At 38.7% G+C, this 26,382-nt stretch overlaps 1 protein-coding gene across 3 annotated transcripts in view; it reads left to right on the top strand.

The window, feature by feature from the left end:
* LOC121877476 (FYVE, RhoGEF and PH domain-containing protein 4-like) overlaps nucleotides 1–19,871 on the top strand; it is a 139,977-nt gene extending 120,106 nt beyond the window's left edge. For 2 of the 3 annotated variants that reach the window (XM_042383264.1, XM_042383244.1), the window contains 6 exons: nucleotides 6,392–6,576; nucleotides 6,820–7,054; nucleotides 9,669–9,881; nucleotides 10,702–10,887; nucleotides 14,088–14,200; nucleotides 18,450–19,871. In XM_042383264.1, coding sequence (XP_042239198.1) covers nucleotides 6,392–6,576; nucleotides 6,820–7,054; nucleotides 9,669–9,881; nucleotides 10,702–10,887; nucleotides 14,088–14,200; nucleotides 18,450–18,507 — 990 coding nt within the window. In that variant the 3' untranslated portion in view covers nucleotides 18,508–19,871. Of the gene's footprint in view, nucleotides 1–6,391; nucleotides 6,577–6,819; nucleotides 7,055–8,531; nucleotides 9,645–9,668; nucleotides 9,882–10,701; nucleotides 10,888–14,087; nucleotides 14,201–18,449 lie in introns of those variants that run through there. The other variant, XM_042383254.1, reaches the window with a different exon arrangement.
* The last annotated feature ends 6,511 nt before the right edge of the window (nucleotides 19,872–26,382 follow it).

Below are 26,382 nucleotides of genomic sequence, written 5' to 3'. Positions count from 1 at the left end.
ACTTGCCTGATGGCAACTGGTTCACCAGAGCTGTGCCCATCCCGTGGTCTCTGCTGCATTTTCTGTGCTGGCACTCTACAATATGTTTGCAGTGGTGATGAGAAGGGGGACATACCATTCTGGTTTTACCCAACACCTGCCATCAGGTGATTGTGTCTAATCCATGCAAGTGAAGAAAATGGCTGTAAAATGTTTATGATTAGACACCCTTGATTTTTTTTTAACAATGAAGCTGCAATCATAAATATCAATAGCAGTATCTGACATTGTCAATGTAGGAGATTGTTGAGGTAGATGTGTTTGCAAACCTGATGATATACAGTACAGTACTGGGTATTACTTTTTTAAGTGACATTCATGATGAATTTTATGAAATATATATGGGTTCCTGAAGTAGATCAATCAAATTCCAAAATTATCTGCCTTCCGAAAGACTGAAACAATACTGCGCACAGTATTATATGGTGTGGAATGTGTTGCAGTTTTTACATTTAGATACTTGTTGATTTATACAATTTTGGTTTCTGAAAACTTTTTTGGGGAAAGCAACCCTCACATGCTTGAGAAACTCAATATATTTTTTTTAGATAATCCCTGAAGATGGTTTTCTTTTGGAACTCACAATGGATAGGTGTAAAAAATAAACAATGAAACAAAAGACGTCTTGCCCTCACCAGCAAACATCCAACACTGCACAACATGTTGTTAGGCAGTGGTGCCTGGTGATGCTTGGATGAACTGTACTGATTGTTCTTTTCTGCAGTACCAAATTTATGTTATATTTGTGTGACATTTCATAAATTTGAAAATTGCCTGTGAATAATGAAAAATTATTCAAACATTTATTGTTCCATTCACTTAAAATTTTGGTTACCAAAAGTTTATTAGAAGAATTGCTCTATATTTTTTAATTACTTCTGTGCATGACATTAATAAAACGCAGCACAAATCATATTTGCTTCATGCAAAGTCCCATTAATTAAAATGACAAAGTTGTGATTAAAATCAGAAGTTCAGGTAATTTGGTGCTAGTGTCTTTGGGACTGGGAACAGGTGAGACATGAAACACTTCTCTGAGTTTAACATTTCTATTACACCTCTGTTTAACAGTTGAATTACAAATTCTGTGAGTAAGGGGGTTGGTTTCTGACCCCTTTTTGGTAACAATAGGGGAGGGCGCCTCAACCAAGTCCATGTGAGGCCCCCTTTGATTGTCTTGTATGCCCATATGGAAGAAGTCCACCTGTTTTCCCAACCCCTAGACAACCCAGCTGCCTGGTTTCATTGGAAAGGAGTGGTTGCTGATGTGGTGGAATAAGGTCTCCTTCCACTTCTGAACAAATGGCCACCCCTATTATGTCTTGAATTGTCTCCTCCTCTAAAGTTTCCTTTTGGTTGATAACTTAACGTAGCAGCTGGTCCTGTACCCCTGTTAAACCTTCCTCTTTTAAATTTCCGAAAGGTCTTAGAACGCTTGGGAACAGTAATATGAATTGCTTGCTCAACAGCTGATCTATACTTAACTAATGATGTTCATCAAACAAAGCAGGAGAAAGAGGAGAAGAGCATAGCAATAAATAAACGCTACCACTTGAAGCATTATTAGTGGCTTGCTTCCTTAGCTGGGCTTTTGGTTTTAGGGCTTTCGACAACATTTCCAAAAATGAGTTGTACAGGGAATATGGAATCCCTTGTATAGCAGCAGCAAAACATCTGTCTACTTCTGAACCGTCCTCATAGTCCAGCACAAACTTAGTCAATGGCTGACACACCATGATTGCAGGCCAAATATCCGCTGCCAACTTCATAAATTTGAACTCTTCAAGCAACAGTGCAGAAGCAACTGGTTTCAAATTTATTTCATAACTTATGTCAGCATATTTTGGAGCCGACAAATACTGGGAAAGTTCATATAAGGAACTCTTTTTGTCATTAAATTGGAACTTCAAAAAACTAAACTTGTGAGCATTCCTATCTGAGGGAATGAATGTTAAGTCTTTCAATAATTAGCCCAGACTTCATGTATTTCAGAGATCATTTTTGGGCAAATAGCAGGCCAAGAAATTGTAGTATCACTTTCTAAAAACAATGAATGATGACCTACAGTTGCCTGGCCTTCCTGTCTCTTTGTAAGTGCTGAGAGAACATTTTCATAAAATACCTTGATATAAGGAATCCACAGACTCGGATGTGGTTGAAAACAAAGAAGACTAAGATCTTACCAATGTTACCCAAGGCCTGTTTGGATCATCCTTACACTCAGTGTTCTCCATTAGCTGGGTGAGAGTTGACAGCAGCCTGTTTCCACTCATAGTAACCAACACTTTTGCCCCAGGTGGAAGGATGGGGACAGGATGATCTCAGTCTCAACAGGTTCTCCCTGCTCTAGTGACTGAACACTTTGATTAGTGCCAACTTACTCATCCTGATCCTGGAATCCACTAAAATTGGGCTGACTAGGTAGAGGTTCTTGCAACCTTCCTACTGCCTCATTATCTTGAATATCCAATAACCTACTTTTCTTAGAAGAAGCAGGTTGGTCTAACTGGGGATTAAGTCTCTTACCTATCACCCATAATTCTAAACATTCTGCCAACTTGGGATCTTTCCAGTGTTATGCATTTAGAAATTTACTCTTTAAGGTCTTATTCCATCTATTTTTAATTTGGATCTTCAATAATTCCTTCTTATCTCCTGCAGCTTGATTAATTTAAAAAATTTGATCATAACAAACTGCACAATCCAATGGTGAAAACAGGTTGTCTGAGACACAGCTGCTATGAATTATGCAAGCCAAATGAGGATATAACTTGGTAATCCAAGTGGCCCTACATCCTTGATAATTACATGTAGTATGGTCCACTTGGGTCATAGGTGAAACTACTAGTACTGAATTCACATCCTCTACTGACATTCAATTCTTTGTATGTAGTGTATGAGCTGAACTCTCCAGTCCTTGTAGCTCCTCACTCAACACTAGTTCCCCAGGGACAGTTCCATGGTCTCCTCCATCATTTAGCAGTCCAGACAACTGTCCTTCATCCTCCAGTTGCACATCACTCATGTAATCTAGGAGGAACACCATGAGTCACATTGTATCATCATCATAATACAAGGCAGATTACATTTTCTCTCCAACATAATCAATCTGACTCATAACTGTGATATTTCAGTAAGCTATTTCATTTAATGTCTCTTATTCTTATACGAGTCACCAGTGTGACAATCATAAACAATAACTCACTATATCATACACCTCTCCCTTCTCTTACCTCAAATGTCCCTCAGCTCAATGAACTTTGTTTCTAAATCAAACTAACTTCATTTTAGAGCACTTATATTTTGAGGGATCACCAAGTTCTCTATTTGTTGCCAATCTGAGTGCACAGACAACACTGCTTCAATTACTCATGCTTAAGCGATGATGCCTGAGTGAGCATCAAGTCACCTGGAAGGGTTGACAGTACTGAGCTGCTACCATAGAGCTCCATTGGCTAACATTGTTCACCATTACTCTAGCAAGATGTATTGGGCTGAGAATTCCACCCAGAATGGTTTTCATTTAACCCATACTGAAGATACAAGGTTCATCCCAACATAACTCTAGATTGCTAGTAAGACTGGAAGGTCAGCGTCCGGAAGGATCACTAAGACTAGCAGCCTCACTAAAGTTCACCTGGAAAGGCTGAACCTGCTACTGAGGACATAAATAAAATAGAGTTATGAAGAGAAAAACTTAACTCTGGCCTGTATGCTGAGAGGAATTAGAAAACCCAGGGCGGCAGCCCGAAAAGTTTCGTGAATGAACATGAGAAGAGGGAGAGGGATGGCCACATATATCATGGTATTCATTACTTGCACGGAAGGGCGAAAAACAACGTCATTCACTAAGTGACTTGAAACCAGAGGATATTAGTCACTAAAGATCGACTGTCTTCCTAGATAGAAGACGAGCCGCGGACTCCATGCTTGACCAGACTGTATAAAAAATTGCCCCAGACACAATATCTGGGAGACAATCAAAATAAAATTCACTCGATTTCCTCACTGTGCTAAGATGTATAAATACCTAAAATAAAATCCTCGTGGCACTTAATATTTCAGCTATTACAACACAAATTAGCGGAGCCTTCCTTGTGCACTTTTACAGCTGATTCACCAGGCATGAAGATGGCAGTAGCAATGCGTGTGATGGAGGGTGCGGGAGGGGGTTTTGAGTACAGTGATCCCTCGGTTAACGAACGCCTCGGTTAACGAAATTTCGGTAAACGAATTACCTTCCGTAAGAATATTCAATTCAGTTAACGAAAAAATTTGGTTAACGAATTCCTGACGAATTTTTCCCAACATGTTTTCGCCTGCTTTCGCCTGCTCACCAGCTGTAGTATTAGTCCGCCAATACAGTAATCGGTTTTAGGGCTTAAATTCGTTACCATTTGAGTAAATATCAAGAAGGTTGTACTATTCAATAATTTTCCAAGTCTTATATTAAAATTTTTAGTCATTTTAATAATTATTTAACATAATTGAAGTACAGGGAACTAGTTTTTAGCGATCCAAACAGCCACTTGACTCACCCAGAATGGCATCAGTTTGTGTCTTTGCTCAGTGGAGGAAGCATCTTGCTTGAGACTCTCTTGAACATAAACTATTTTTTCATTTTTACAGTACAATTATTGGTCATTCTGAAGTTTATTTTACATATTGACAATATATAATGCAGTGCAGTGTTGATTTAAAGAAAATAATCTTGAATTACACCAAGTGAACTAAAATTTTTTGGGTGAAATGGCAGCATGAAGCATGGGGTGACTTCTCTTCCACTCCAATGCCTTCTCTTCTTCCTTCTCCTCCACCCCCATTCTAATTCCCATCATAATCATCATCAACCAGGAGCCTTCTACATGCACACCTCAAAGTAAGTGTACTTTACTGCATTTATTTTTAGTTTGTATGTAATTTTCGGTGAGCTGGAACCAATATCCCAAAATCCCATTGAAACAATGGTTTCAGTTAACAAAATTTTCGGTTAACGAACGACCTTCTGGAACGAATTGTGTTCGTTAACCGAGGGACCACTGTACAGTATTGCAATTAAATGCCAGGTAGCGACGTGTCCTCCTAATATTACGTAATTGCCTGTATGTTGGCCTGGCGATTTAAAGCTAGGCATTTACATACCTAGGTATAAAGCTAGACGTCACATTCTGGATTGAAAAAAAAACATAAGTTGCACTTCCCAAATTTAAAATTACTCACAATTCATAATGTTTTACTGTTACAAAACATATATTACAAGTTTTGTAATATTTAGTAAAATTTTGAAATATGGGAGACATTTTGATTTCCAGTAAGTCCTCGCCTAACGTCGGGGTTACGTTCCTAAAAACGCGACATTCATTTTCCCCATAAGAAATAGATAAAATACGGGAGTTACATTCCTGAGCCTCCCTTTGCCTCATGAAATACATTACATGTACAGAAAATCATTGCCATTTCTATAAAAATAATGCATACATATACAACTACCTAGTTTGTATTGGTACTCACCGATGGGCGGAGATGGTAGAGCGAGTGTGTGGTGGGTAGTGAAGCTGAGGAGGCGGAGGGCAGGAGGGGAGGTGTATGGCGGAGGAGGAGGGTGGCGAGTCACTGAGACTCTGCGCCAAGCTGAGAGAGCATAGCGTGGCCAGACAAGAGAGGGTGATGCACCTTAAAATGTAGTCCTTGATGATGCAAAATGACGTAGTATTGGATCACCGGGACTTTAAACGAATTTTTGGACTCTAAAGTTTAGCAACGTAGTACCAAAACAACGTTAAGCAGGACGACGTTAAGCGAGGATTTACTGTATTACGATATACGCTGTATGCAGTACAGTATTATATTTTTCTTAATATTTGATTAAATTTTAGATTATGAGATACCTTTATGAATATTGTGTATATGATGCACATGTCGCAATGCGGTCAAGGAATGCAACCACCTTCCTTAGTGTAAACAAGTATTATACGGGTCACCTGTGTCGGTCCTGATTAACGTCCATTATTGCCCAGTGATTGAACTATTATGTCTGATAACCCTAAATTTGGTACTGTACATAGAAACATTTAAATTGTGATTGGGGTTGATAATGGAAAGTACTGTTGGTTTTTCCCTCTGTTAAAGTCTCACTCATATTTCGTAAAATCTCATAATTCGTAAGGGGTAGAGCCCCTATTATTTCAAATTATGGGTTTTTATTGTACTGTACTGTATAAGGCTGCAGTGCCATGATTATACTGTACATGTTGGCCTCTATTATAATTCATTTTCTTTTGTTATTCGAATTTTTGTGTTGTATAGTACTTGATTTAGTACAGTACTGTATAATAAAAATATATTTTTGCAGTTGACAGATTTGCTCTTGTTGTGTTCTCCGCGACTGATGGGAGGCCGGGTAATGAGTGGCCCACAGTATCGCCTTCGTGCTAAATATCATGTAGAAAACCTGATGGTGCAAGAGGGAGACAATCTTGAAACGGCAAACACTTTCTACATCAAGGATAACAACAAATCTGTGGAACTTTATACACAGTGAGTTTAAGGAAAGAATGTAGAAAAGATAACTTGTCAAGTATACAAAAAAGTACAGAATGTATTTGAGTTATGTGGCTTGAGTGACAGTGTCTTTCCTTTTGATATATAATTTATATACCCTGTACTGTATCAGTCTGTTTTTTCCACGTGACATCATGATTGTGCTCGGAGAACCTTCTGTACAACCCATGATTTTGTAAGTTTTTGCAGTAACAAGATACTTTCCGTTTTTTCAAATAGGACCTTGGAGGAAAAGGAGCAGTGGCTAGAGGCATTTATCCGGGCAATCCATGAGACTTCACAGAGGAAATCATCTCTCAAACTACATTTTAACCCAGATCAGCGCATTGTGGATGTTGATCTTGGTCAAAAGCAACCTATGCTTATTCGCTCTGACTCAGTCACTAAGTGTATGCTATGTAGTAGTCAATTCACCATGGTACGGAGGAAGCACCATTGTCGAGCATGTGGGGAGGTGAGTAAAAAAAAATATATATATAGTTTTTTTTATTTGTGTTGAAAATAAGTAATATGTGCCGTGCAAAAACATTGATTTGTATGTATGACATGAACACAATTCTTTTGAACAGAATATTTTAGGTTAGTGTAGAAAGAAGGGAATTTTAACATGTATGTGAGTAAAAGAAATAACATAAGAGTGGGACAACATTATGCTCAACTAATGTACTGTACAGTAAACTCTTGATTTACATAGTGATAATGATCCTGGAGAACACCATGCAAAGTGAATGTACGTGAAAAATTACCTTGGTTCTATGGAAAAAGGGAGTTAGGTTCCAGTCTCATTAGTTCCTCCATGACTGGCTAAAGATCTTACCATCAGCTAGTCAGTGTTGATGTTCAGTAAACCATCTCCATATCAGATATTCCCAATAATGCATGTCTTTTTGTTTGGTATATTTAGTGAACCATGCCATTAAAATCTGTGAATGGTATTACTGTACTGTATTGTCCTTTATTGACCATGTGGTTATTTCCTGCATGTCAGAGCTTGTCAAGTGCAACAAGCTGAGCATCCCAGCTGTCCAAATCAATGAGAGGGTAGTTGCCACATGTGATTGGCAGACTGAAAGATGCTGTGCTGTGTTTGATCAAGGGCTCCCACAGTAGCTTGTGTATGGCTTTACAGTCTTCCACCATACCTTAATGTGTTGTATTCTCATGTACTGAACTGCTATGTGTGAAGCATCATTGTGGAGGGCTACTGCATTTTATACAAGATTGTGATAAAAATGGCCGGTAAATTACCATGATGAATCAGAATGTCAGAAAATTTACACTGCTTGTCTTGCAAATGTCAGTGCAGGTAGTCTAATTGGCTATACAGTATTACATAGAAAACACTGCTTCTCATCCAATCAACAAATTTAAATGATGTTTGGTCTGGTAATATGTGGATGGATGACTGCCTGGGAACATCAGCTGCTTTGGGTATTTCAGCTAAAGGACCCCAGTGGAATTAAGCATCTGGTGGCTTTGTCAGCTATCCTTGGTCAAATTGCCTAAGTATCAATTAAAACAAGACCTCTAAGTCGGACTATATGGGGCTCGGGGTTGTCCGACTTATGTAAAATTTTGACTGATGTATAATCTCCCCCAGGTGCCGTCAACTATCATTTTGCTGAAAAATCCCTTCCAAAAACAATATTAAAGTTATCATTATACATCTACACTGCACGTACTTTTATTGTAAGTATGCACTTATTCTAGCTGATATAAAAAGTACTCCACTTCAGCCTGAACACCTCACAGATAATGTTCATGAAGACCCCAGTATCCATTCCATCACATTTCTTCAGTTTCTCTTCAATTGGTAGAGTTCTGAGCACCATTTCTTTTTTCCCAGTGGTCCTCAGTGGTATTGTTTTGCTTTTACTTGTTTTAAGGCCACAATAATACACTAGGGAGTACTAAATACAAACAAAACACAGAGTGCATAGCGGAGCAGCTGTCACGGCAACAAACAAGCCGGAACTGACGCCTAGCCCAACTGCCACCCATAGTGACCCCTCTCCAAGCTGGAGCTTGTTAGACTTATGGGGTTTTCGACTTACAGAAGTCCAACTTAAGAGGGACCTTACTGTATATTATCATTATTATAGTAAGTGTTGCACTGTGTCCTGCTTTATGGTATGGTGCAGTTTTTTTATTTTTTAATTACCCGGGTACAGGGGATCCTTATTATTGTATGCGATGTACCGATATGTCATTTCATATATACGTCACTAACAAATACTGTTTAGGTTGAAATTTTCATTCTACATAATTTGTTTCGCATATACGTTATCTGCATCATGTAATGTTTTAAACTAAGTTTTTGTGTATCTGAATATGACGGTTAGATAGTGTTAAAAAGATCTAATATATCAGAAACTGTACACAGATAAATCATTATAAAGAAGATCACTGCTGAGTGCTGGGTATTGAACCCAGACCACCAAGTGTGGCAGGCAGCTGATCGTTCTCACCCCGCCTCACGGGTGCCCACCATCTCTCAAACATTGCTGTTGTCACTGTTCAAGAGAATTGGTGCTTACCACATGATCTGTCTTCAAAACTTAGTAAATAATATTGTAGTATATTTATCACCACTTGATAAATATTAGTGTAGTGTATAATGCATCTCCATATGCCCTGTTTTATTCATTGATCATTTGTCTAAGTGTACAAGTAGCAAAATCAGGCCATCATGTATCACTCAAAGGTAATAAATAACATTATTAGGAACGAACCTTCATATCAAATACGATTAATACAGGGGGTACACCTGTATACAGGTATGTAGTGTATTTTATATTGGCCCCTTTGTAAGCTGATTTGCTGAAACCTTTCTCTCCAGGAGCACAACCTGAGGTTTCAAGGGATATTACTGTACATATTGGAATGCATCTACCCCTAATTATATAAACTTTTATGGTGAAAAAATCCGCATGATAAAATGTTTCACTATAAGTCCCATTTCTCTGGAACATATCCCTTATGTATAATGAGGATCCCCTTTACTTATGAGGTTTTAAATTTTTTTGCATGTTTTTCACTTTGCTATTTCAATTATGGATGCCCTTCAGGTTGTGTGCAGTAAGTGCTCCGGTTTCAAAGCATCTCTTGCATACGAAAGTGGAAAGAGTGTAAGAGTGTGTCGGGATTGTCACAAAAAACTGCAAGAGCTTTCTTCATCAACTGCCACACCTTCTCCAGAGATTGATGAAGCTGATGAATGCTCCTTATACAGTACCAAAGAACCACCTGATTTACCTTTTAGGAATAGAGGAGTGTTAGAGGTAAGATTTCTTTTTCTTTTTTCTTTTTTTCTTCTTTTTAATTCATGTTACTTGAGTTTCTGTCTTTCTTTTGTGCTGAGTTACATACTGTAAAATGAAAATGCAGCACTGGAAATTATGAAAAAGCTTACTGTATATTGAAGTACTGTATGAATTCTAAAGACTTGGTTATAGAGCAAAAACAGTTAAATTGAATGATTGGCTGTAGAACAAAAACAGTTAAATTAAATGATTGGCTGTAGTATAAAAATTATTAAATTAAAAGATTGACTCTAGAACAAAAACAATTGAATTGAATGATTGACTGTAGAACGAAATAGTTAAATTGTTCCTCTTGAGACTTGTTAGTTGGCCCAGTTGGTACAGCATTTGATGAATCAGGAATGTGAAAACATTAAGGTACTGTATGATGTAAAATGTCTTAGTACAGTACAGTAAAAAGAAAGTAAGGAATGAATATTTTGCCAGTTTACAGAAATGGTTAGAGTGGACAAGATCAAAGAGCAGATGGAAGAACTTTAGATACAAAGGCTTTACATATTGATGAGAACAAAACTATTCCACACAGCATTTAGTATATTAACTAATCATTGTATTTAATGATTGTAATGTTGAGATTTGTTGTTTGGTACAGTTGTACATTAAGCAGTAATGTAAGACTGAATAGAGTGCAGTACAGTACAGGTATTTGTATATCTGGTACAGATTATAATGTGATAGAAATTATTTGAGAATCCTTAGAGAGGGTGATATGCAGTTAGTAGAAGGAAAATCATTTATATAAGAAGTAATCTAATTCTCATCCTGATTTTCTACTTAGGTTTCAGCTAAAACTGGTGGGGCAGTGATACAAGGGTTCCTTCAGCTCAAGACACATCGTAAAACTTGGGTGAAGCGATGGTTTGCTCTACACACGGACTTTGTTCTGTACTCATTCAAGTGTGAAGCAGATGACCATGCACTAACTGCTACTCCTGTACCTGGATTTACTGTTACACATTTGCAAGTAAGCTCCACTTTTCAAGTATTATACTTAACTTATAAATTCTTTTTACAGTTATAACCTCAGATATCCGGCATTTAACCATCCAGAACTCTCACACAACCGGCATTTTTCTTTGGTGGGATGAATTTCCAGTAAGTAATGTCTAATCAATTTAAAAAAATCAAGAAAATCGATCTGAATTTGGTGCCGCTTTGCCCTTGGTTCCATTTCTGGCCACTAGAAGTGTTGTGTGCATCCTCCAGGTTGGCCATACACAGTTCCACTTACTTGAATGTTTGTGCCAGTGTAGCTGCTATCATCACCTCATCCATCCAGCATGCCTAAGACAGGAGTTACAGCTAAGTGGAAACATGTTATGTTTACTCTAAAGCAGGTGGATATATGTAAGAGACTGGAGAATAGTGAGTCACCATGTGTTAATGGAAGAATATATTTACTGTCTTTTTATTCCTTTTATAATATTTACTATGGCAACGTTCTTGAGTTTGCAATGAGTATACAGTACATGTATACTATGATGATGTTCTTGAGTGTGAGATGCGTATTTATATGAGTACCGGTAACTCTCACACATCCGGAAAAATCGGTTATCCGGCACGCTCAATTCCCCATGCATTCTGGATATCTGAGGTCCTACTGTATAATAAAAATTTTACTGGAGAAGAGAAAAGAGAAGTTTCTCCTGTATATGTTATTAAATTTAATAATACCCTGTAGATAATTACAGAACACACTGAATTTACCCCTTACTCACACACTAATTCTCCCCTTTTTTAAAGTAAGCTGAACTCCATCAACAATGAAGGACTTCTAATGAAATTGCATTTTCTAACCTGTGGAGTTAAAACCAGATTCCTAAGATCCAAAACTTTTGATTTAAATACAAATCAAAGAAAATCTGAAAGTTGGATGAACCTTTGCATTATATTAAGTTCCATAACTTACACAGCAGTTAGGATCTTGAAAAACACTATGTACCTGTGTGTGGAAAGTGTGCAAGAAAATATTAAGGGCCAATTGGAAACATGGGGTTAGGTTCCAGGCTCACAAGATAACCTCTCTCATTCATCCAATACGCTAATATACATGCAAAAAATAATAACTAACAATTTTAATGATACAGGGCTGTATTTAAATTTGCTTTTAATATTTGATGACAGTCATACTGAATTTGTTATGATGATAGTGTTGGTGTTGAAGTCAGAAGTTCAAGGATTCACCCAAGCCACCTGGGGAGGTTGGAAGTGTGGAGCAGAGATGGTGGAGGTGGAGGCAGAAGTAGTGTGAGGTAGCAGGGGTAGAACTTCCTCAGATTGAGCTCAAAGTTACATCATATAGACCTTGTAAAAATTTTGGTAAGAATGGCTTCAGAAATCTTGTCAACTAGATTATCTAAATAATCTAAAAGTTAATAAAAAAAATGGGTAAGAGGAGAAGACTATCAACAAATCTCCTCCCACTGCAAACTCTCAAGAAAAGAAACAGTATACCGTGTAGTAATGACTGCCGACTAGCATGAATTGAAACTTTGCTTCAAAATTTTAGAATTTTAAGACTTTTTTATTATTTCAAAAGTGGTTCTGGAGGTAGAAGCCAGTTTTACTCTTAATACAACAGGAAGAATTGTGTTGCTTTGCTTATAAGCTCATCATCATCATCATCATCATCAAGAAGTGTGAAAAAATTAGACGTTAGCTCTAGTTCCAAGTAGCAGGAGAAATTGGCTACCAGACATATTTACTTGATGTAAGGAAGTGACTAGATGTAAGGACTGAGCCTGAAAATTAATATAGCATTCTCCTAACAGCCAGTAGATGGAGCTCCTTCATGTTAATGTTATATCAAGACATATTAGCCTCTTACTTGGAATGGTGACCTTTGCCAGGATCACTGAGAGCTGACTATGGCGAGGGGCAAGGTTCATGATCAGGCCCCTCCTCCCTAAATCTCACTTCCAACGAAATTTCATTATTTTTTTTAAGTAACTTAGGGTTAACCTCAGGTGAGAAATAGCGTCAATAACTAAAAAAATATTTCTTAGAAGGAAATATTTCTGTAATATGTTTACTGGGTATTACTGTAAAAATTGTAACCTGTTGATAGTTGAAAACCAAACTTAACATTCTTCAGTAATGTTAGTGCCTTTCAGTGAAAACATATATAGTAATACCTAATCAATCTAGTTCTGAAGTTGTCTACAAAGAAGACACATTGAGTAAGTTGATGCAAATATTATAAGGTACAGTACTGTATTGTCCATGCATAAACCCAGCACAGTAGCTGCAAATTTAGGCAAGGTCACACTCTTGGTTGCATGCCTGAATGAATCGATATACAGTATTCTGAATCATGATAAAATTATTGATATTAATAATATCATATTTTACACTTTAACCTTTAGATTAACATATAAACTCACCTTAAATCTATTTCTCTCTCTCTACCTATCTATCTACTGTATGTCTGTCTATGTAGTCTGTAATAATTCATATTGAGTGTGCAATTTTAGGAATACAGCTTCTGTGCATTTGAAGGACACTATCTTCTTAAAATGTTCATACAAAATAATTTAAATGTACGAATGCAAGATGATGTTGACAGCCAAATTAAGGAAGCACACTAATTTATAAGCATATCAAGACTTTAACAACAGTACATAAAATATACAATGACCAGAATGAAAACACTTGACAGGAAATTTATAACCTAATTTGAGATCTGAGAAATTCACCAATGATGTCTGAAGGTGTTGTTTACAAAAATGCGATGTACTCATGAGAGCAACGACCTCCCACTTTAAAATTGTGAGGGGTAACTGAAGGGATCCTATAGGCCAATATGAATGTGCATATTTATGGACTATACATACTAATTAGGACCCTTTAACCCTTTTTTTTTTTTTTCCTCCATTGTCCAGGCCCCCTCAGAGGTTCAAACCCCAGAAATTTTGACCCTCCTGTCTCCCCTCTTCTCCTCAGGCCTGACCTTTGCTTCCAAACTTCCCATTTGTTTAGTGTGATGGTTGCATTGTGGAGGGAATCTAATGAGTACATTTTTATTTGGGTTAGACTTTATCATTGTATTAGCACCCAGTCACAAATGCTTAGGTTCACTTGTATCTCAAGCTTAGTGAGCACAATATTCACATTAGCTAGTAGAAAGCATCAGGATATAATATATATTAATTGTTTTCTCCCAAGGGTACAAGAAATGAGAGTGGCATTAGCGAAAAGGAAAAGGAGAGAGCGTTTAAGTTGTATCACTCCAAGAAGCATTATATATTTCAAGCAGCATCTAAAGAAGATTCTCAAAGGTGTGTAGTCTGTGAAATTATTTTGTGTTTTTCCATTTCATTGAAGCTCTTCATCTGTCTGTTATCTTTCCTCTCATATTTTTTTACTTCTTCTATTCAGGTATAGAAATTTATTTCAGGAAGCAACATGAAGTATTTTGATATTGTTTACTATTTTTAATAGCACCCACCTCTCGTTTTACGCGGGGGTTACGTTCTTGAAAACCACCGCTTAATTAAAAAATGCGTAAATTAAACATAATTTTCCCATAAGAATACATGTAAATGGTACAGGTTAGGGGAACCATCATATAACGCACAGGGTACGAACAGTGCTCTCACTTAAATCAATCACGCGGCCAACCTCCGACACACGCTCTCCTCTCTGAAGGCGGGTGATCACATTTAATTCCATATCCATTGCAATTGTTTTTTGTGCCTTTTTAGCTTTAGGTGCCCCAGAGGAGGCAGATGGACGTTTTCCAGACATGCTCTATGGGGAAAACAGCATTTAACATTAAAAAGGTATGTGATAAACACACAATGCAAATGAGAGCAGAGAAAAAAAGTAGTGTTGGTGTGAACTGAGAAAGCGATATGCGGGAAGCTTGCTGGACTTCGTCACAGTTGTTGTACAGAATACTGTGGGGTATGAAATTGTTTGGTTCACACTCAGGATGGGATGGAGAAAGGAAACTCACAATGTGCTCTCTATATACATGTTGTATTGGATGTACAATGCAGCTTGGTGCTGGGAAGGCAGCATGGTTACAAGCGTGATGTAGAGAGAGCTGTTTGGTGAGGATGCTCAGAGAAGGACAGCTTGTGGGTCGCCATGCTCGCCAGCGGGAGAGAGGACCGCCAGGCAGGCGGAGGAGGAGCGAGGACCGCCAGGCAGGCGGAGGAGGAGCGAGGACCGCCAGGCAGGCGGAGGAGGAGCGAGGACCGCCAGGCAGGCGGAGGAGGTGTTGCTGGCTGGTTGGTGTAGGTAGAAGGAGAGGCAGATCACCACGAGGTCAGGTCTTAAATAGCGGGGGTAGGCGTGGCTTAGCAGTTGACCCCCGCTCCGTGGTGTATGGCGGCGCTGGTTGACCTAGACCACGAGGCATACACTGGGGAATTGGTGGGGTCGGCTAGGCAGCGACAAACAGCGTTTGTAGGGGAGAATTCCACTACAATACTCCCCCTTCCCTCCAGGCGGTGTAGGAGACTTGTTGTCTGCAGGGTTGCATAGCACATGTGAGGCAGAACGGGCGGTGCATGCCTCATGTGAGACAACGGCGATGGCGTGGATGAGCCGGTCGCTGGGGACAACTGTCTAGATACACAATATCTGTGGGAGTAGAGAGGGAGAATAAGGGTGTGTGGAGGCGATGAATGTTGTGCTTCCCTCACGGCAGGTACAGAGTCGTCAGATGCGCCTGCTGGGGTGTGTGGGCCTGGGTCAGGAGCAGGGGCTGCGTCAGCAGAAGCGGATGAGGGCTCGTGACAGCAGCTGGGTCCACGACAGCAGCAGGGTGCAGGACATTAGCAGGGAGTACCTGAGGGAGAAAAGAGGGGGTGTGTGGGTCCGCACTCAGGAACAGAGGCCGCATCAGGGGCGGCAGGGGTTACTGCTGGGCCGGGGTCGGCGTCTGAGGCAGGACGGGTGTGCTGGGGTCGGTAGGACGTGGTGCTTGGGGGCAGGAAAAGGAGCTGGTGTCTGCTAGGAGAAACAGTGCTGCTCTAGGGTGTCTAACCTGTGGTGTAGAGACAGTAGTTGTAGAGCCGATGAGAGCTGCTTCTGGGTGGATAAGCCAGTCTTCCATGTTGCTTGAAGACTGGGAGCGTGATCAGTTTCTCCTCCATCCTGTGTGAGTGCGAATCTCCGGGAGTCACCATTTGTGGGGTATGAGATTGTTTGGTTCACACTCAGGATGGGATGGAGAAAGGAAACTCACAATGTGCTCTCTATATACATGTTGTATTGGATGTACAATGCAGCTTGGTGCTGGGAAGGCAGCATGGTTACAAGCGTGATGTAGAGAGAGCTGGTTGGTGAGGACGCTCAGAGAAGGACAGCTTGTGGGTCGCCATGCTCGCCAGCGGGAGAGAGGACCGCCAGGCAGGCGGAGGAGGAGCGAGGACCGCCAGGCAGGCGGAGGAGGAGCGAGGACCGCCAGGCAGGCGGAGGAGGTGTTGCTGGCTGGTTGGTGTAGGTAGAAGGAGAGGCAGATCACCACGAGGTCAGGTCTTAAATAGCGGGGGTAGGCGTGGCTTAGCAGTTGACCCCCGCTCCGTGGTGTATGGCGGCGCTGGTTGACCTAGACCACGAGGCATACACTGGGGAATTGGTGGGGTCGGCTAGGCAGCGACAAACAGCGTTTGTAGGGGAGAATTCCACTACAATACTTCATTATCATCATTATCTTCATCATTAGTAGTAATAATCACAATAACACACTGTTTAATATTTGATACGAAGATACCTTCCTTACAACGTTAATTGCTACCTTTGAGTGTTATATGATGGCTCAATTTGGCTAGTTGTATACCTAGACAAATGGTTAATAATAAACCATGGAATATGCAATAGCATATTACTGCATACTACACTATTACTTATTAAGTGGTTATAAATACACTACAATAGTATTTATTAAGTGATGATAAATACACAACTGTACTGTACTAATTTGCTAATTGTTGAACACAGACATTGTGGTAAGCCAATCAGCTGTTTGCCCTTTGTAAACAAATGACTCATGGTGATCAGTGTGGGATTCTTTTTTCAGGAAAGCTGATTCTTTTAGGATAATATTTTATCAACCTGGTGCAAAATGAACCTAAATTATAGAAAATTATGGTGAAAATGCATAAAGAAGTAGTATTAAAGGAATCTTGGGGGAGATAGGGGGAGGGAGCCATCAACCCTTCTATTCCTCCTCCCCTCTGCCAGCTGCTCCCAGATAAACACTTGTCTTCCGCATACAATATACTCCTACACTTATTTGTTCTTATTTTTATCTTTATAGCGCTGTACGTATACAGTTTTCTCCTTATTCATAAGCAAAATTCTGTGATTGCTTACATATACGGTAACACTTTACAGTAAAGTAAATAACAATCATCTCGGTGAAAACAGTTGTTGACAACCAGACTTAAGTGTGATTTTCAACCCAGAGAGTTCTGTTTCATATTTTTTTATTATTGTTGATGTAATATTCATTTAATAACCTTGTTATACACTTAAAGACCTTAGTTGTTTAGTGCAGTAATAACACAACAACAACTAATTTTCTTTAAATAGTTCAGATAAACAGTGTTATCTCCCCCCTCCATATACAGTCAACCCTCACTTTACGCGGTTAATGTAACCCACAGGGTACCGCGGAAAGTGAGAAACGCGTAAAGTGAACAACATAACATATGGGATTAATTGAAATAGAGACCGGGCAGACCCCCAAACTCCACTTTTTGACTACACACAACTATGTTGTAGTAAAAATATTATCTTAACTTTATGATGGTATGCACATACAATTAATAATTAAGAGAAATATCAATAATATTAGGTTTTTTAACACTTACATTAGTAGAAAATATGGCTGGGCACACGGGGATGGGCGGTTGGTTCCGAGGCAGAGGGCAGATTATTGGCCCTCACCTGTATCACTTGTATCAATTGTATCACTATCCACCACAGAGGCTTGCAGGGCCTCTTTGTCAAACCCCCCAAAGTCCATATCCTCACTATAATTATCACTATCACTGACTTGGGCCGGCTGTGGTGGGTGGCGGGTGAAGAACTGGTAATGTTTTAATGACTGGGCGACCTTGTGCTCACCATGTTCGCGCCGCTCACACAACATGGCGGATGGCGGGAGGTTTGGATCCAAAAATGGTGCGGCTCGCCAGCCGCTCTCCGCGTAATGGGGTACACGCACCGCGGAATGTGAGCATGTTAGGTTCCGGCAGGGCACCACTTAAACGTGGAAACGCGGAATGTGGGACCGCGTAAAGTGAGGGTTGACTGTATTTGCTTTTTGGGGGGGGGGATTGGGGTCTACCCTAATAAGTCCGATTTATCGAGGTTCTACTGTAATGGGATAGAGGAGACAAAGGAGGTAAGTAGCAGTACGATGGTTTGAAAGATATTCTATCATGTCCAAAGGGGAGTTCTCTGGAGGAATGAGGCATCATTTATAAGATAATATTAAAGATTTTTTAATTAAGGCAAATAATAAGAATTAGATTTACAGGAAGTCTAAGATCCTATATGTACTTACAGATGGGTGGCAGCTTTAAAGAAAGCATCACAGGCAGAGTTACCATCACCGGTTCAATGACGAGAGCGGCAGGTGATCGAGGCCCTTATTACATGTCTGTGAGAACAACCATAAATGCACATACACAAACACTTATTTACACACACTCATTTCCGATGTTGAAAGGGTATAGGGCTTACAGTGTTAATTCCTAATTAGTAAAGTTCAGTATTCATATTTTGAAAATATTTGAAAATGAAGCACAGTGATTTTTCATTTTTATGGTGAAAGAAATTGAGCACTTAAATTATCTTTTCTTCATTGTTTGACATAAGGGTTGAATTTATAAAGTACTGTAGATTACTTATATTTATGTCTTAGCTTTTCTTGTTATATTTGTCAGTGGATTGTAAATATAATTTTTGCATTATACAATACTCTCATATGTCTATAATTAATTGAGTATAAGAGCCTGAGTGCAATTTGATAAAATTCTACCAAAGACAAACAAATCTTATCATTATTAAAAAAAAAACAGTTAAGTGAAAATGTAAAGATTTTAACCTTTTCATTACTGCTTTTTTTTAACCCTCCTTTAGTCACTTTTAGTGCTTCCATAACTCCATCCTATCATTCATTTTGGTCATCTCTTGTCTCATCTACTATTCATCTCAGAATTATACACTTTATACAAATATTTTAATTCCCATTCTCTCAATGTGTTCACACTCTTAATCAGCTTTGTTCAACCCTACTTTCAATTTTAGATTTCTGTCTGATTTCTATGTTGTTTATTCTTTACATCCTGTTCTCCCGATATACTGCTGAAAAGCACATCAGTTTTCTTGTCTCAGACTTGCTTTTCCCTTTTGCATCCAGTCTGTGCTTTGCTCCCATATATTGTAGTGATGTCAGCTCTTCTATGCATCCCCAGCCTTACTTCCTCTAACACAGATTACTCTCTGCATACATTTATATCTTGGTGTAGCTGTGAGTTTCTTTCCCTCTGCTATTTTATAATTTAATAAGTCACACTGATTTATTAATATATACATCAACTCTCAGATATCTGAAAAATCACTTTTCCTTCATTCTGTACCAATTCAAGCTCAAAGTTTTTCCTCCTCTCTCCCTCCTCTATTTTCATCACTTTGATTTTGTTCACACCACTGTTAACATTAACCTAGTATATACTTCCAAACTCATATTATTCCTGTTTCTGTCCTGGGTAATTGTTCTTCTGAATCACCCATTTGGGCAGTATTGTCAGCAAACAGCAGCCGATTCATTTTCCTTTTGCAATTTGTATTCTTATTTAGCAAACTTGCTTTTCTGTCCAGTTCTCCTGCTTTCATGTCACTTGAACAACTGTGACAACATGTTTTCTCTCTGTAATACACCTACCTGGTACATCTACTATGAACCAGTTTTTTTTTTTTTTTTTTTTACAGAGAACTAGTTTCTCACTTCTTAACATGCTCAAGAAACACTCTTTACCCTCCTTATAAAAAACTAAAATATTATTCAATGCACTCTTAAGGCTGAAGGCTTAGGAATCCATTGAAATCCTAGCCTGTAGTGGCTGGTACTAATTTTGTGCACATCAACCCTAGTCTGTAATAAAAGGGGGGTCTAAGAGATTGCATTTGCCCTAGGGAACAGCACATACCCAGTCCACTCTTTTACTATTTTGCAATAATGTGTTTCAATAGCTAATAGCTTTAAAGCACAAACCATAGGGTCACCACCTACACCACATGAAACCTATTGAAGGTGCTAAGGATTTCACGTTCTTATTTGTTCAGGCTCAGTTTCAAAGCAGGAAGCTGAATCAACTGCATTACCAGCTACCAAGCACTGAGGACAAGATGTTTGTCCCCTGACTCTACCTTTTCAATTAAGGATTTGTAAGTGCTTGCATGTAGTAGCACCTTATTGATGAGATAACTGGTGAGGGAGTCATTTGTCATCCTTGCACTGTGTGGTGTCTTGAACAAGTTTAATCTTTATTTGTGTTAAAACTTCAATGTGTCTTAGGTTGTGGGGGACCTGACCCATGGTGACAAGTGAATTCACAGTGCAACAAGACACATCATTTTAGAAGTGAGTTAGGAAGAATTACTGCCTGGGGACCCACTTCAGTCTATCAAATACAGGGCATCTCTTTTCAGGAATGCTTATGCAGTATAGCATTTTGCTCTATTTCTTCTTGTTTGGAACAGATATCGATCTTTTAAGGGCAGACGTGACAATTGGCTTCCTAAGTTAGCTGCAAATTTAATTAGAAAGTTTATCAATAGGTATCCCTCATTCAATGATGGAGTTGCATTCCTGAAAAACCTAACATTAAGCGAAATTTTCACTAAGTAAGGGATAACAACAAAGTACGGAGGGCAAACAACAGGTTCAAATGGCAGGACAGTAAACACTAAGGACAAGAATACCCCAGTTATCACAAAGGATGTGGTCTTAAAAATCATTACGAATAAGGAAATTGAAAATATCAGGGCAATTAAATGCCAGGTAACGACATGTCCTCCTAATATTACGTATTTAAGTAATTATTGGATGTTTTAATTGCCTGCATGTTGGCCTGGCGAGTTAATGCTAGGCATTTACATACCTATGTATAAAGCTAGACATCGCATTCTGGATTGGGCAAAAAATAAAAAAATTCACTAATAAATAAAATAAAATCAAGCAAAAAATACCCATACAGCATCGCCAGTTGGCAATAGTTTCACTTCATATGGGAGACTGGAGTGGTTGAGATCTCCAACACTACTCCCTCCTCACACAATCTGGGCCCAAACTACCGTGCACGTAAGAAATGTTTATTCCTTTTATATTTTTGACCTTACGATAATATTGTGTGTGTGTGTGTGTGCATGTGCGTGCGTGCGCAGTGGTCCCTCGGTTAATGAACGGTTCGATTAACGAAATTTCGATTAGCGAATTAGCTCCCAAAAGGATTTTCAGTTTGATTAACAAACAAAACTTCGATTAACGAAATCCTTACGACAAACACCTTTTGTTGTGCGCATCAGCTGATCGGCTAGACCACCAATACAGTAATTGGTTCTATGTTTACATTCGTTTCCAGTGGAATAAATATCAAGAAAGTTGGTCTCTTGAATATTTCTGCATTTTTTATATTAAAATTATTGGCCATTCTGAAATTTAGTTAACATATTGATAATGTAGACAGTACAGGGAACAGTTTTTGTGTGCCTATCAGTTGATTGAATCCCCCAACAACACTTCTCAGTTTAACTTTGTTTACAGTGGAGTGAACATCGATTTTGTTGGTCTCTTAAATATTTTTGCATTTTTACATTAAAATTATTGGTCATTCTGAAATTTAGTTAACATATTGATAATATACAATTCAGAAAATATTAAGAAACATGAAGAAGGCATTAGAACCAGTGCACAAGTCCAGTGGCGTTTCTAGCCTTCGGAAAGTGGGGGGGCCACTTTGGGGCAAAACCAAACCTGTGTACAACTTGCAAGATGCAGTTTTTGGCATTATTACACCAATTTGATTGACAAATGTGAAGTGACGTCTCTCATGACGCCAGCCTAAAATAATCAGCATATGGCGGTATTATGGCAACGCTCTTATTCCACTAATCATGATTCATTGGAGTATTGACACACTTGAACATATCTCTAAAACTGTATTGTTGCTCACATTGTCACATAAAGGGCGGGTGTACCACATAACAAACATTGAAAAATATAGCAGTGTCTTTACAATGTATGTACATACATCAGCGAAAAAATGAATGATCTCACGCTTCACACATAATGGAGGTTATGGAGACAACGTTTACGTTTTCAGACATGGGCGCCGCATGCAACTGTTACGTTATACCCAATGGCAAATGGCAATGGTGCGGTTTCAGTTCACACGATACTGTGACCGTAACAGTATATTCAGTGCAGCTTAATCCTATGATTATTATGTTGGCTGCCAAACTCGTCGACAAAACAATCTAAATCAATTCCCTCAGCGCGTGCACTTTCAATCGATAGTAGCGGGATGTTACTCAGTCTGTCACTGGACATGGAATTTCTTAGGAATGTTGTCACTAATTTCATTTTCGAAAAGCTTATATATTCTTATGACATATGTCATAAGAATGCTTTAGGCCTACATTTTGCAATGATATAACTGATGGACTGTACTGATTTACCTTATACTGTATAGCTCAGCTCGACTACAGTCACTTGAACTGAATGATTGAGATTGACTGATTGTAATATTACTCCTATAGTTAAAAAATTACTCACATGTTCTCTCTAAACATACCTCACTTAGCAAGTAGAAAAACCCACAGTGGCACTGTGGCAGACGAAATATTTCTTCTGGGTAGTTTCGGCAACAAATTCGACAATTACTATCAGTCCGTCACCCTCCTCAGTGGAAATACAGTGTGGTAATGTTCATCACCGACAAGGCAGTTTGTTTATATACACTGTGATGTGACCCCACCCCGCATATCTGCACCCTCCCAATTCCTGCCCTCCGGGCCTCACCTCACCTCACCTCACCTCACCTCACCTCACCTCAGTGATCTCACCTCACCTCACCCATGCCTGCATCTGGCGTGCGGTGCGCCCATTGCCTGAGTCACTTGACTCACTGCCTGGTTTTGGGAATGTTTTTGGAATTACAATTTTGAGAATAAAAAGTGGGGGGGTTAGCCCAGGGGCCAGCCCAAAATCTGGTGGGGCATGCCCCCCCTGCACAAGTCATCATTGACTGCCTCTACAATCAGCTGTTTGATATGTAAACAAAGCTGCCGGGAATACGACATACACACCTCAAAGTAAGTTAAAATACAGTATTCTATTGTTTTTTATTTATTATTGTACAGTATACTGTACAGTACACTACTGTATTTAGTATATATTTAATGTTTTGTTAATTCTATTACTGGTATACAGTACTTTGTATGTACTTTTTCTGTGAGTTGGAACCAATTATCCAGTATCCCATTAAAATAATAGATTCGGTTAACGAACGACTTCCCTCCCATGATTGAGGCACTAACTCATGTAAATGTAAGAAATGTTTGTTCTGTGTGTGTGTGTGTGTAAACATTTAAACTAGCATTTGCCATTGCCATATAAAGATTTCTAGAATGCTCGGGAGTGTTTTTTCATGCCACGGTTTGGAAGTACAGGTACAGACATTGGGTCAGCATCTCCTGCATGTGAATTTTCATGCACATGCTCAGTGTGAACGGTCCAATTGATCTTCATTAATTTCTAAACCTCACAGGTCCTCATGCAATGAAAAAATATGTTTGTGTAAAGTAGGCCTTACAAGGAATATGAGAGCTGTGGCTATTCCGTATCTCGTGTGGTTTGAAATGTTACTGTAGTGTACCATAATTTTTCTGTGTGGAGAAGTGGGGTATGCTTTGCGAATATCAAATAACAGTGTTAAAATGTCATTTTCAGATAAACAGGGTTGCAAATAGCAAGGTATTCCTGTACAGTACTGTACTCCCTAATAATTATTATACCGTAAGCAAGTTTATTATAAATGGTTTCGAAGTTAAACGATTGCTTTATTAACACTAAACTTCGATATAAATGATAAAATTCAGGGTTAAACAATTTAGTGAGCAAAAGGTGAGCCTAATTTGAACAAATTTCATATTGCATACGTCATAAATGAAAAAAAAAATTATATTAAACAATAAAATTGATATATAGCATATCATAAAATACAATAGTACATATTTTATGTAAAAAAATAGTTCCTTCCACACTCCAACCATCCTCTTGGTGATAAGGCACAGTTCAGCCGGGCAGTCACCCTGCTGACTCGTAGAGACGTGTGAGTGTGTGCGTGTGTGTGCATGCCATGACGTCACATTAGGGGAGGGAAAGTGACTGGGCTGGCGAGGAAGTTACGGTGCCACTGCCTCCGCACATATGTTCACTTCTCACACATACACACTCACACTCTTCATTTTTCTTATTTTGTAGTTTTTATACAATAAGAGTATTGTAATGATTTTTCACAACTTTTAGTTTGTTTTTTTACATAACAATGGCAACATGCCATTTCACACACCACCTCATCCCCAGTTTTCCCCTTCTCAGTGAGTCAAGCTGTCGCTAAACTGAATTTTTATCTAGCTTTAAGTGAGAAAGGGTGTAAAAAAAATTTATCGTTATACCGAATTAACACTAAATGAGGGATACCTGTATTTTTTAAATTATCACTTTAAATACAGTAACAAACCCACCTTATGTTAAGATAATTAGATATAAACTGATACACTACAGTACAAATGACAGGAGTAACTTGTTTTGTTCGTTTTAGACACTAGATGTTGTGTCCAAGATAGATGTGAATAAATCTTGCTTGAGCCTGTTTACTAAATAGTTACATATGGGTTCACTGTACTGTACATTATTATTATTATTATATTTATTATTATTTTTAGTATTATTATTATTATAATAAAGAAGAAGGAGCTTCTAATATGTGGCATATGGATTTATGGTATATACTGTACAGTATTTGAATACAGTATCTAAGTACAGTATCTGGTAGGTTTGAATTGAAACTACTGTAGTAAACTATGAAATGCCATATGGTATATGTACAGTATACAATACTGCATTGAAATATTTTTCATAAAATGTGCTTAAGTTCTATGAAATTATTGTGGTGTATGGTGCATACATTGCATATCTTAAGATGAACAAACTACAGTACATACAGTAATGTATCTTAATATCAGGGGGGTTTGTGCGGTATTGAAAATAGCAGTCTGTGAAATATATTAATTATTTTTTAAATACTGTAAAATATGCATAGAGGAAATATTAGAGTGTGTAACAGTTTAACACTTACATAAGCTCAGTGTGTTCTTTGGCTTCATTCTGTAAACATTGTCAGTCACACTGAATCTAGCAAACTGTTGCCAGTACTGGATCTTACTGGTCGAGTCCACTAATTATAACAGATGAAAAGATGTCTGTTATTGGGAATATTCAGTTGTGAGAAGACCGTTACTGAGATTGTTGACTATAGGTACTACAAGTTGCATTGCACCTAGGGGGTTAGACTTCTGTTTCATTACGATTCATCTTTATTTTAGTCTGTTTTTTTTTTGTCTTACTTGCCTTGGCTGACCTGTTTGAACTCCTCTTATGCTTCACCCTTTCTTGAGTCAGAGGGGGTGGAGATCTGATCCCATGTCTTTGCTCTCGATTATGCAAATGAATTTATAATTTTTCTTGTTTTCCCTATAATAGCTCTCTTTTGTTGAAGATTAATTTGGTTTGGGTTCATTGTGGTTTATTTTTCTATATGCAGCTATCCTTGATTTCAAGGTTGGCATTGTCTTTTGCCAACTAGTACTTTGTTCATCTATTTATGTTTGGGTCATGTAAGGATTTCTTTGGTGGGGACATCGTGTCATTTCCTCCTGAGGCCTCCTATCTTCTTTAAATGATCCAGTGTGATTTCATTATGTGTTATGGGGTAGACTCTCCAGTGAGGTGCATAGTCATATAGGATTTGAAGTTTTCATCCTCCTCCTCCTTGTTTCTTAGCAGGCTTCTATCTTCACAAATCATTCTAGATGGATATAATTAAGAAAAACCCATTTTTAACCAAACCTTAGTAGAAAGACTTACCAGGTTGATCTTACCCTCCTCCTCAGGGGTCAGCTTAAGAGGTTGGTGGGTACTGAGGTTGGTTCAGCTTCCTGTTTTGTAGTTTCACCAAAATAAGTGAAGAGAGGGTCACATATTATTGTGTGACAACCACGACTCATTAGCCTCCAACCTGAGGGCAACTACAGCTTCTTAGACTCCCCTCTTTTCAGGGTTAAGGTTGCTGAAGGGGAAATGGCTTATCCTGAAATCACTGTAGTCCCAGCAATGGACGAGTTGACTCGGAATTTTTTCATAAGATGGTAG

This window comes from Homarus americanus, unplaced genomic scaffold (assembly GCF_018991925.1).
Source record: "Homarus americanus isolate GMGI-L3 unplaced genomic scaffold, GMGI_Hamer_2.0 scaffold33468, whole genome shotgun sequence".
NCBI classification, from domain to species: domain Eukaryota; kingdom Metazoa; phylum Arthropoda; class Malacostraca; order Decapoda; family Nephropidae; genus Homarus; species Homarus americanus.
The sequence above is the reverse complement of the archived record's forward strand: the minus strand, read 5'-3'. Positions and strand labels throughout refer to the sequence as shown.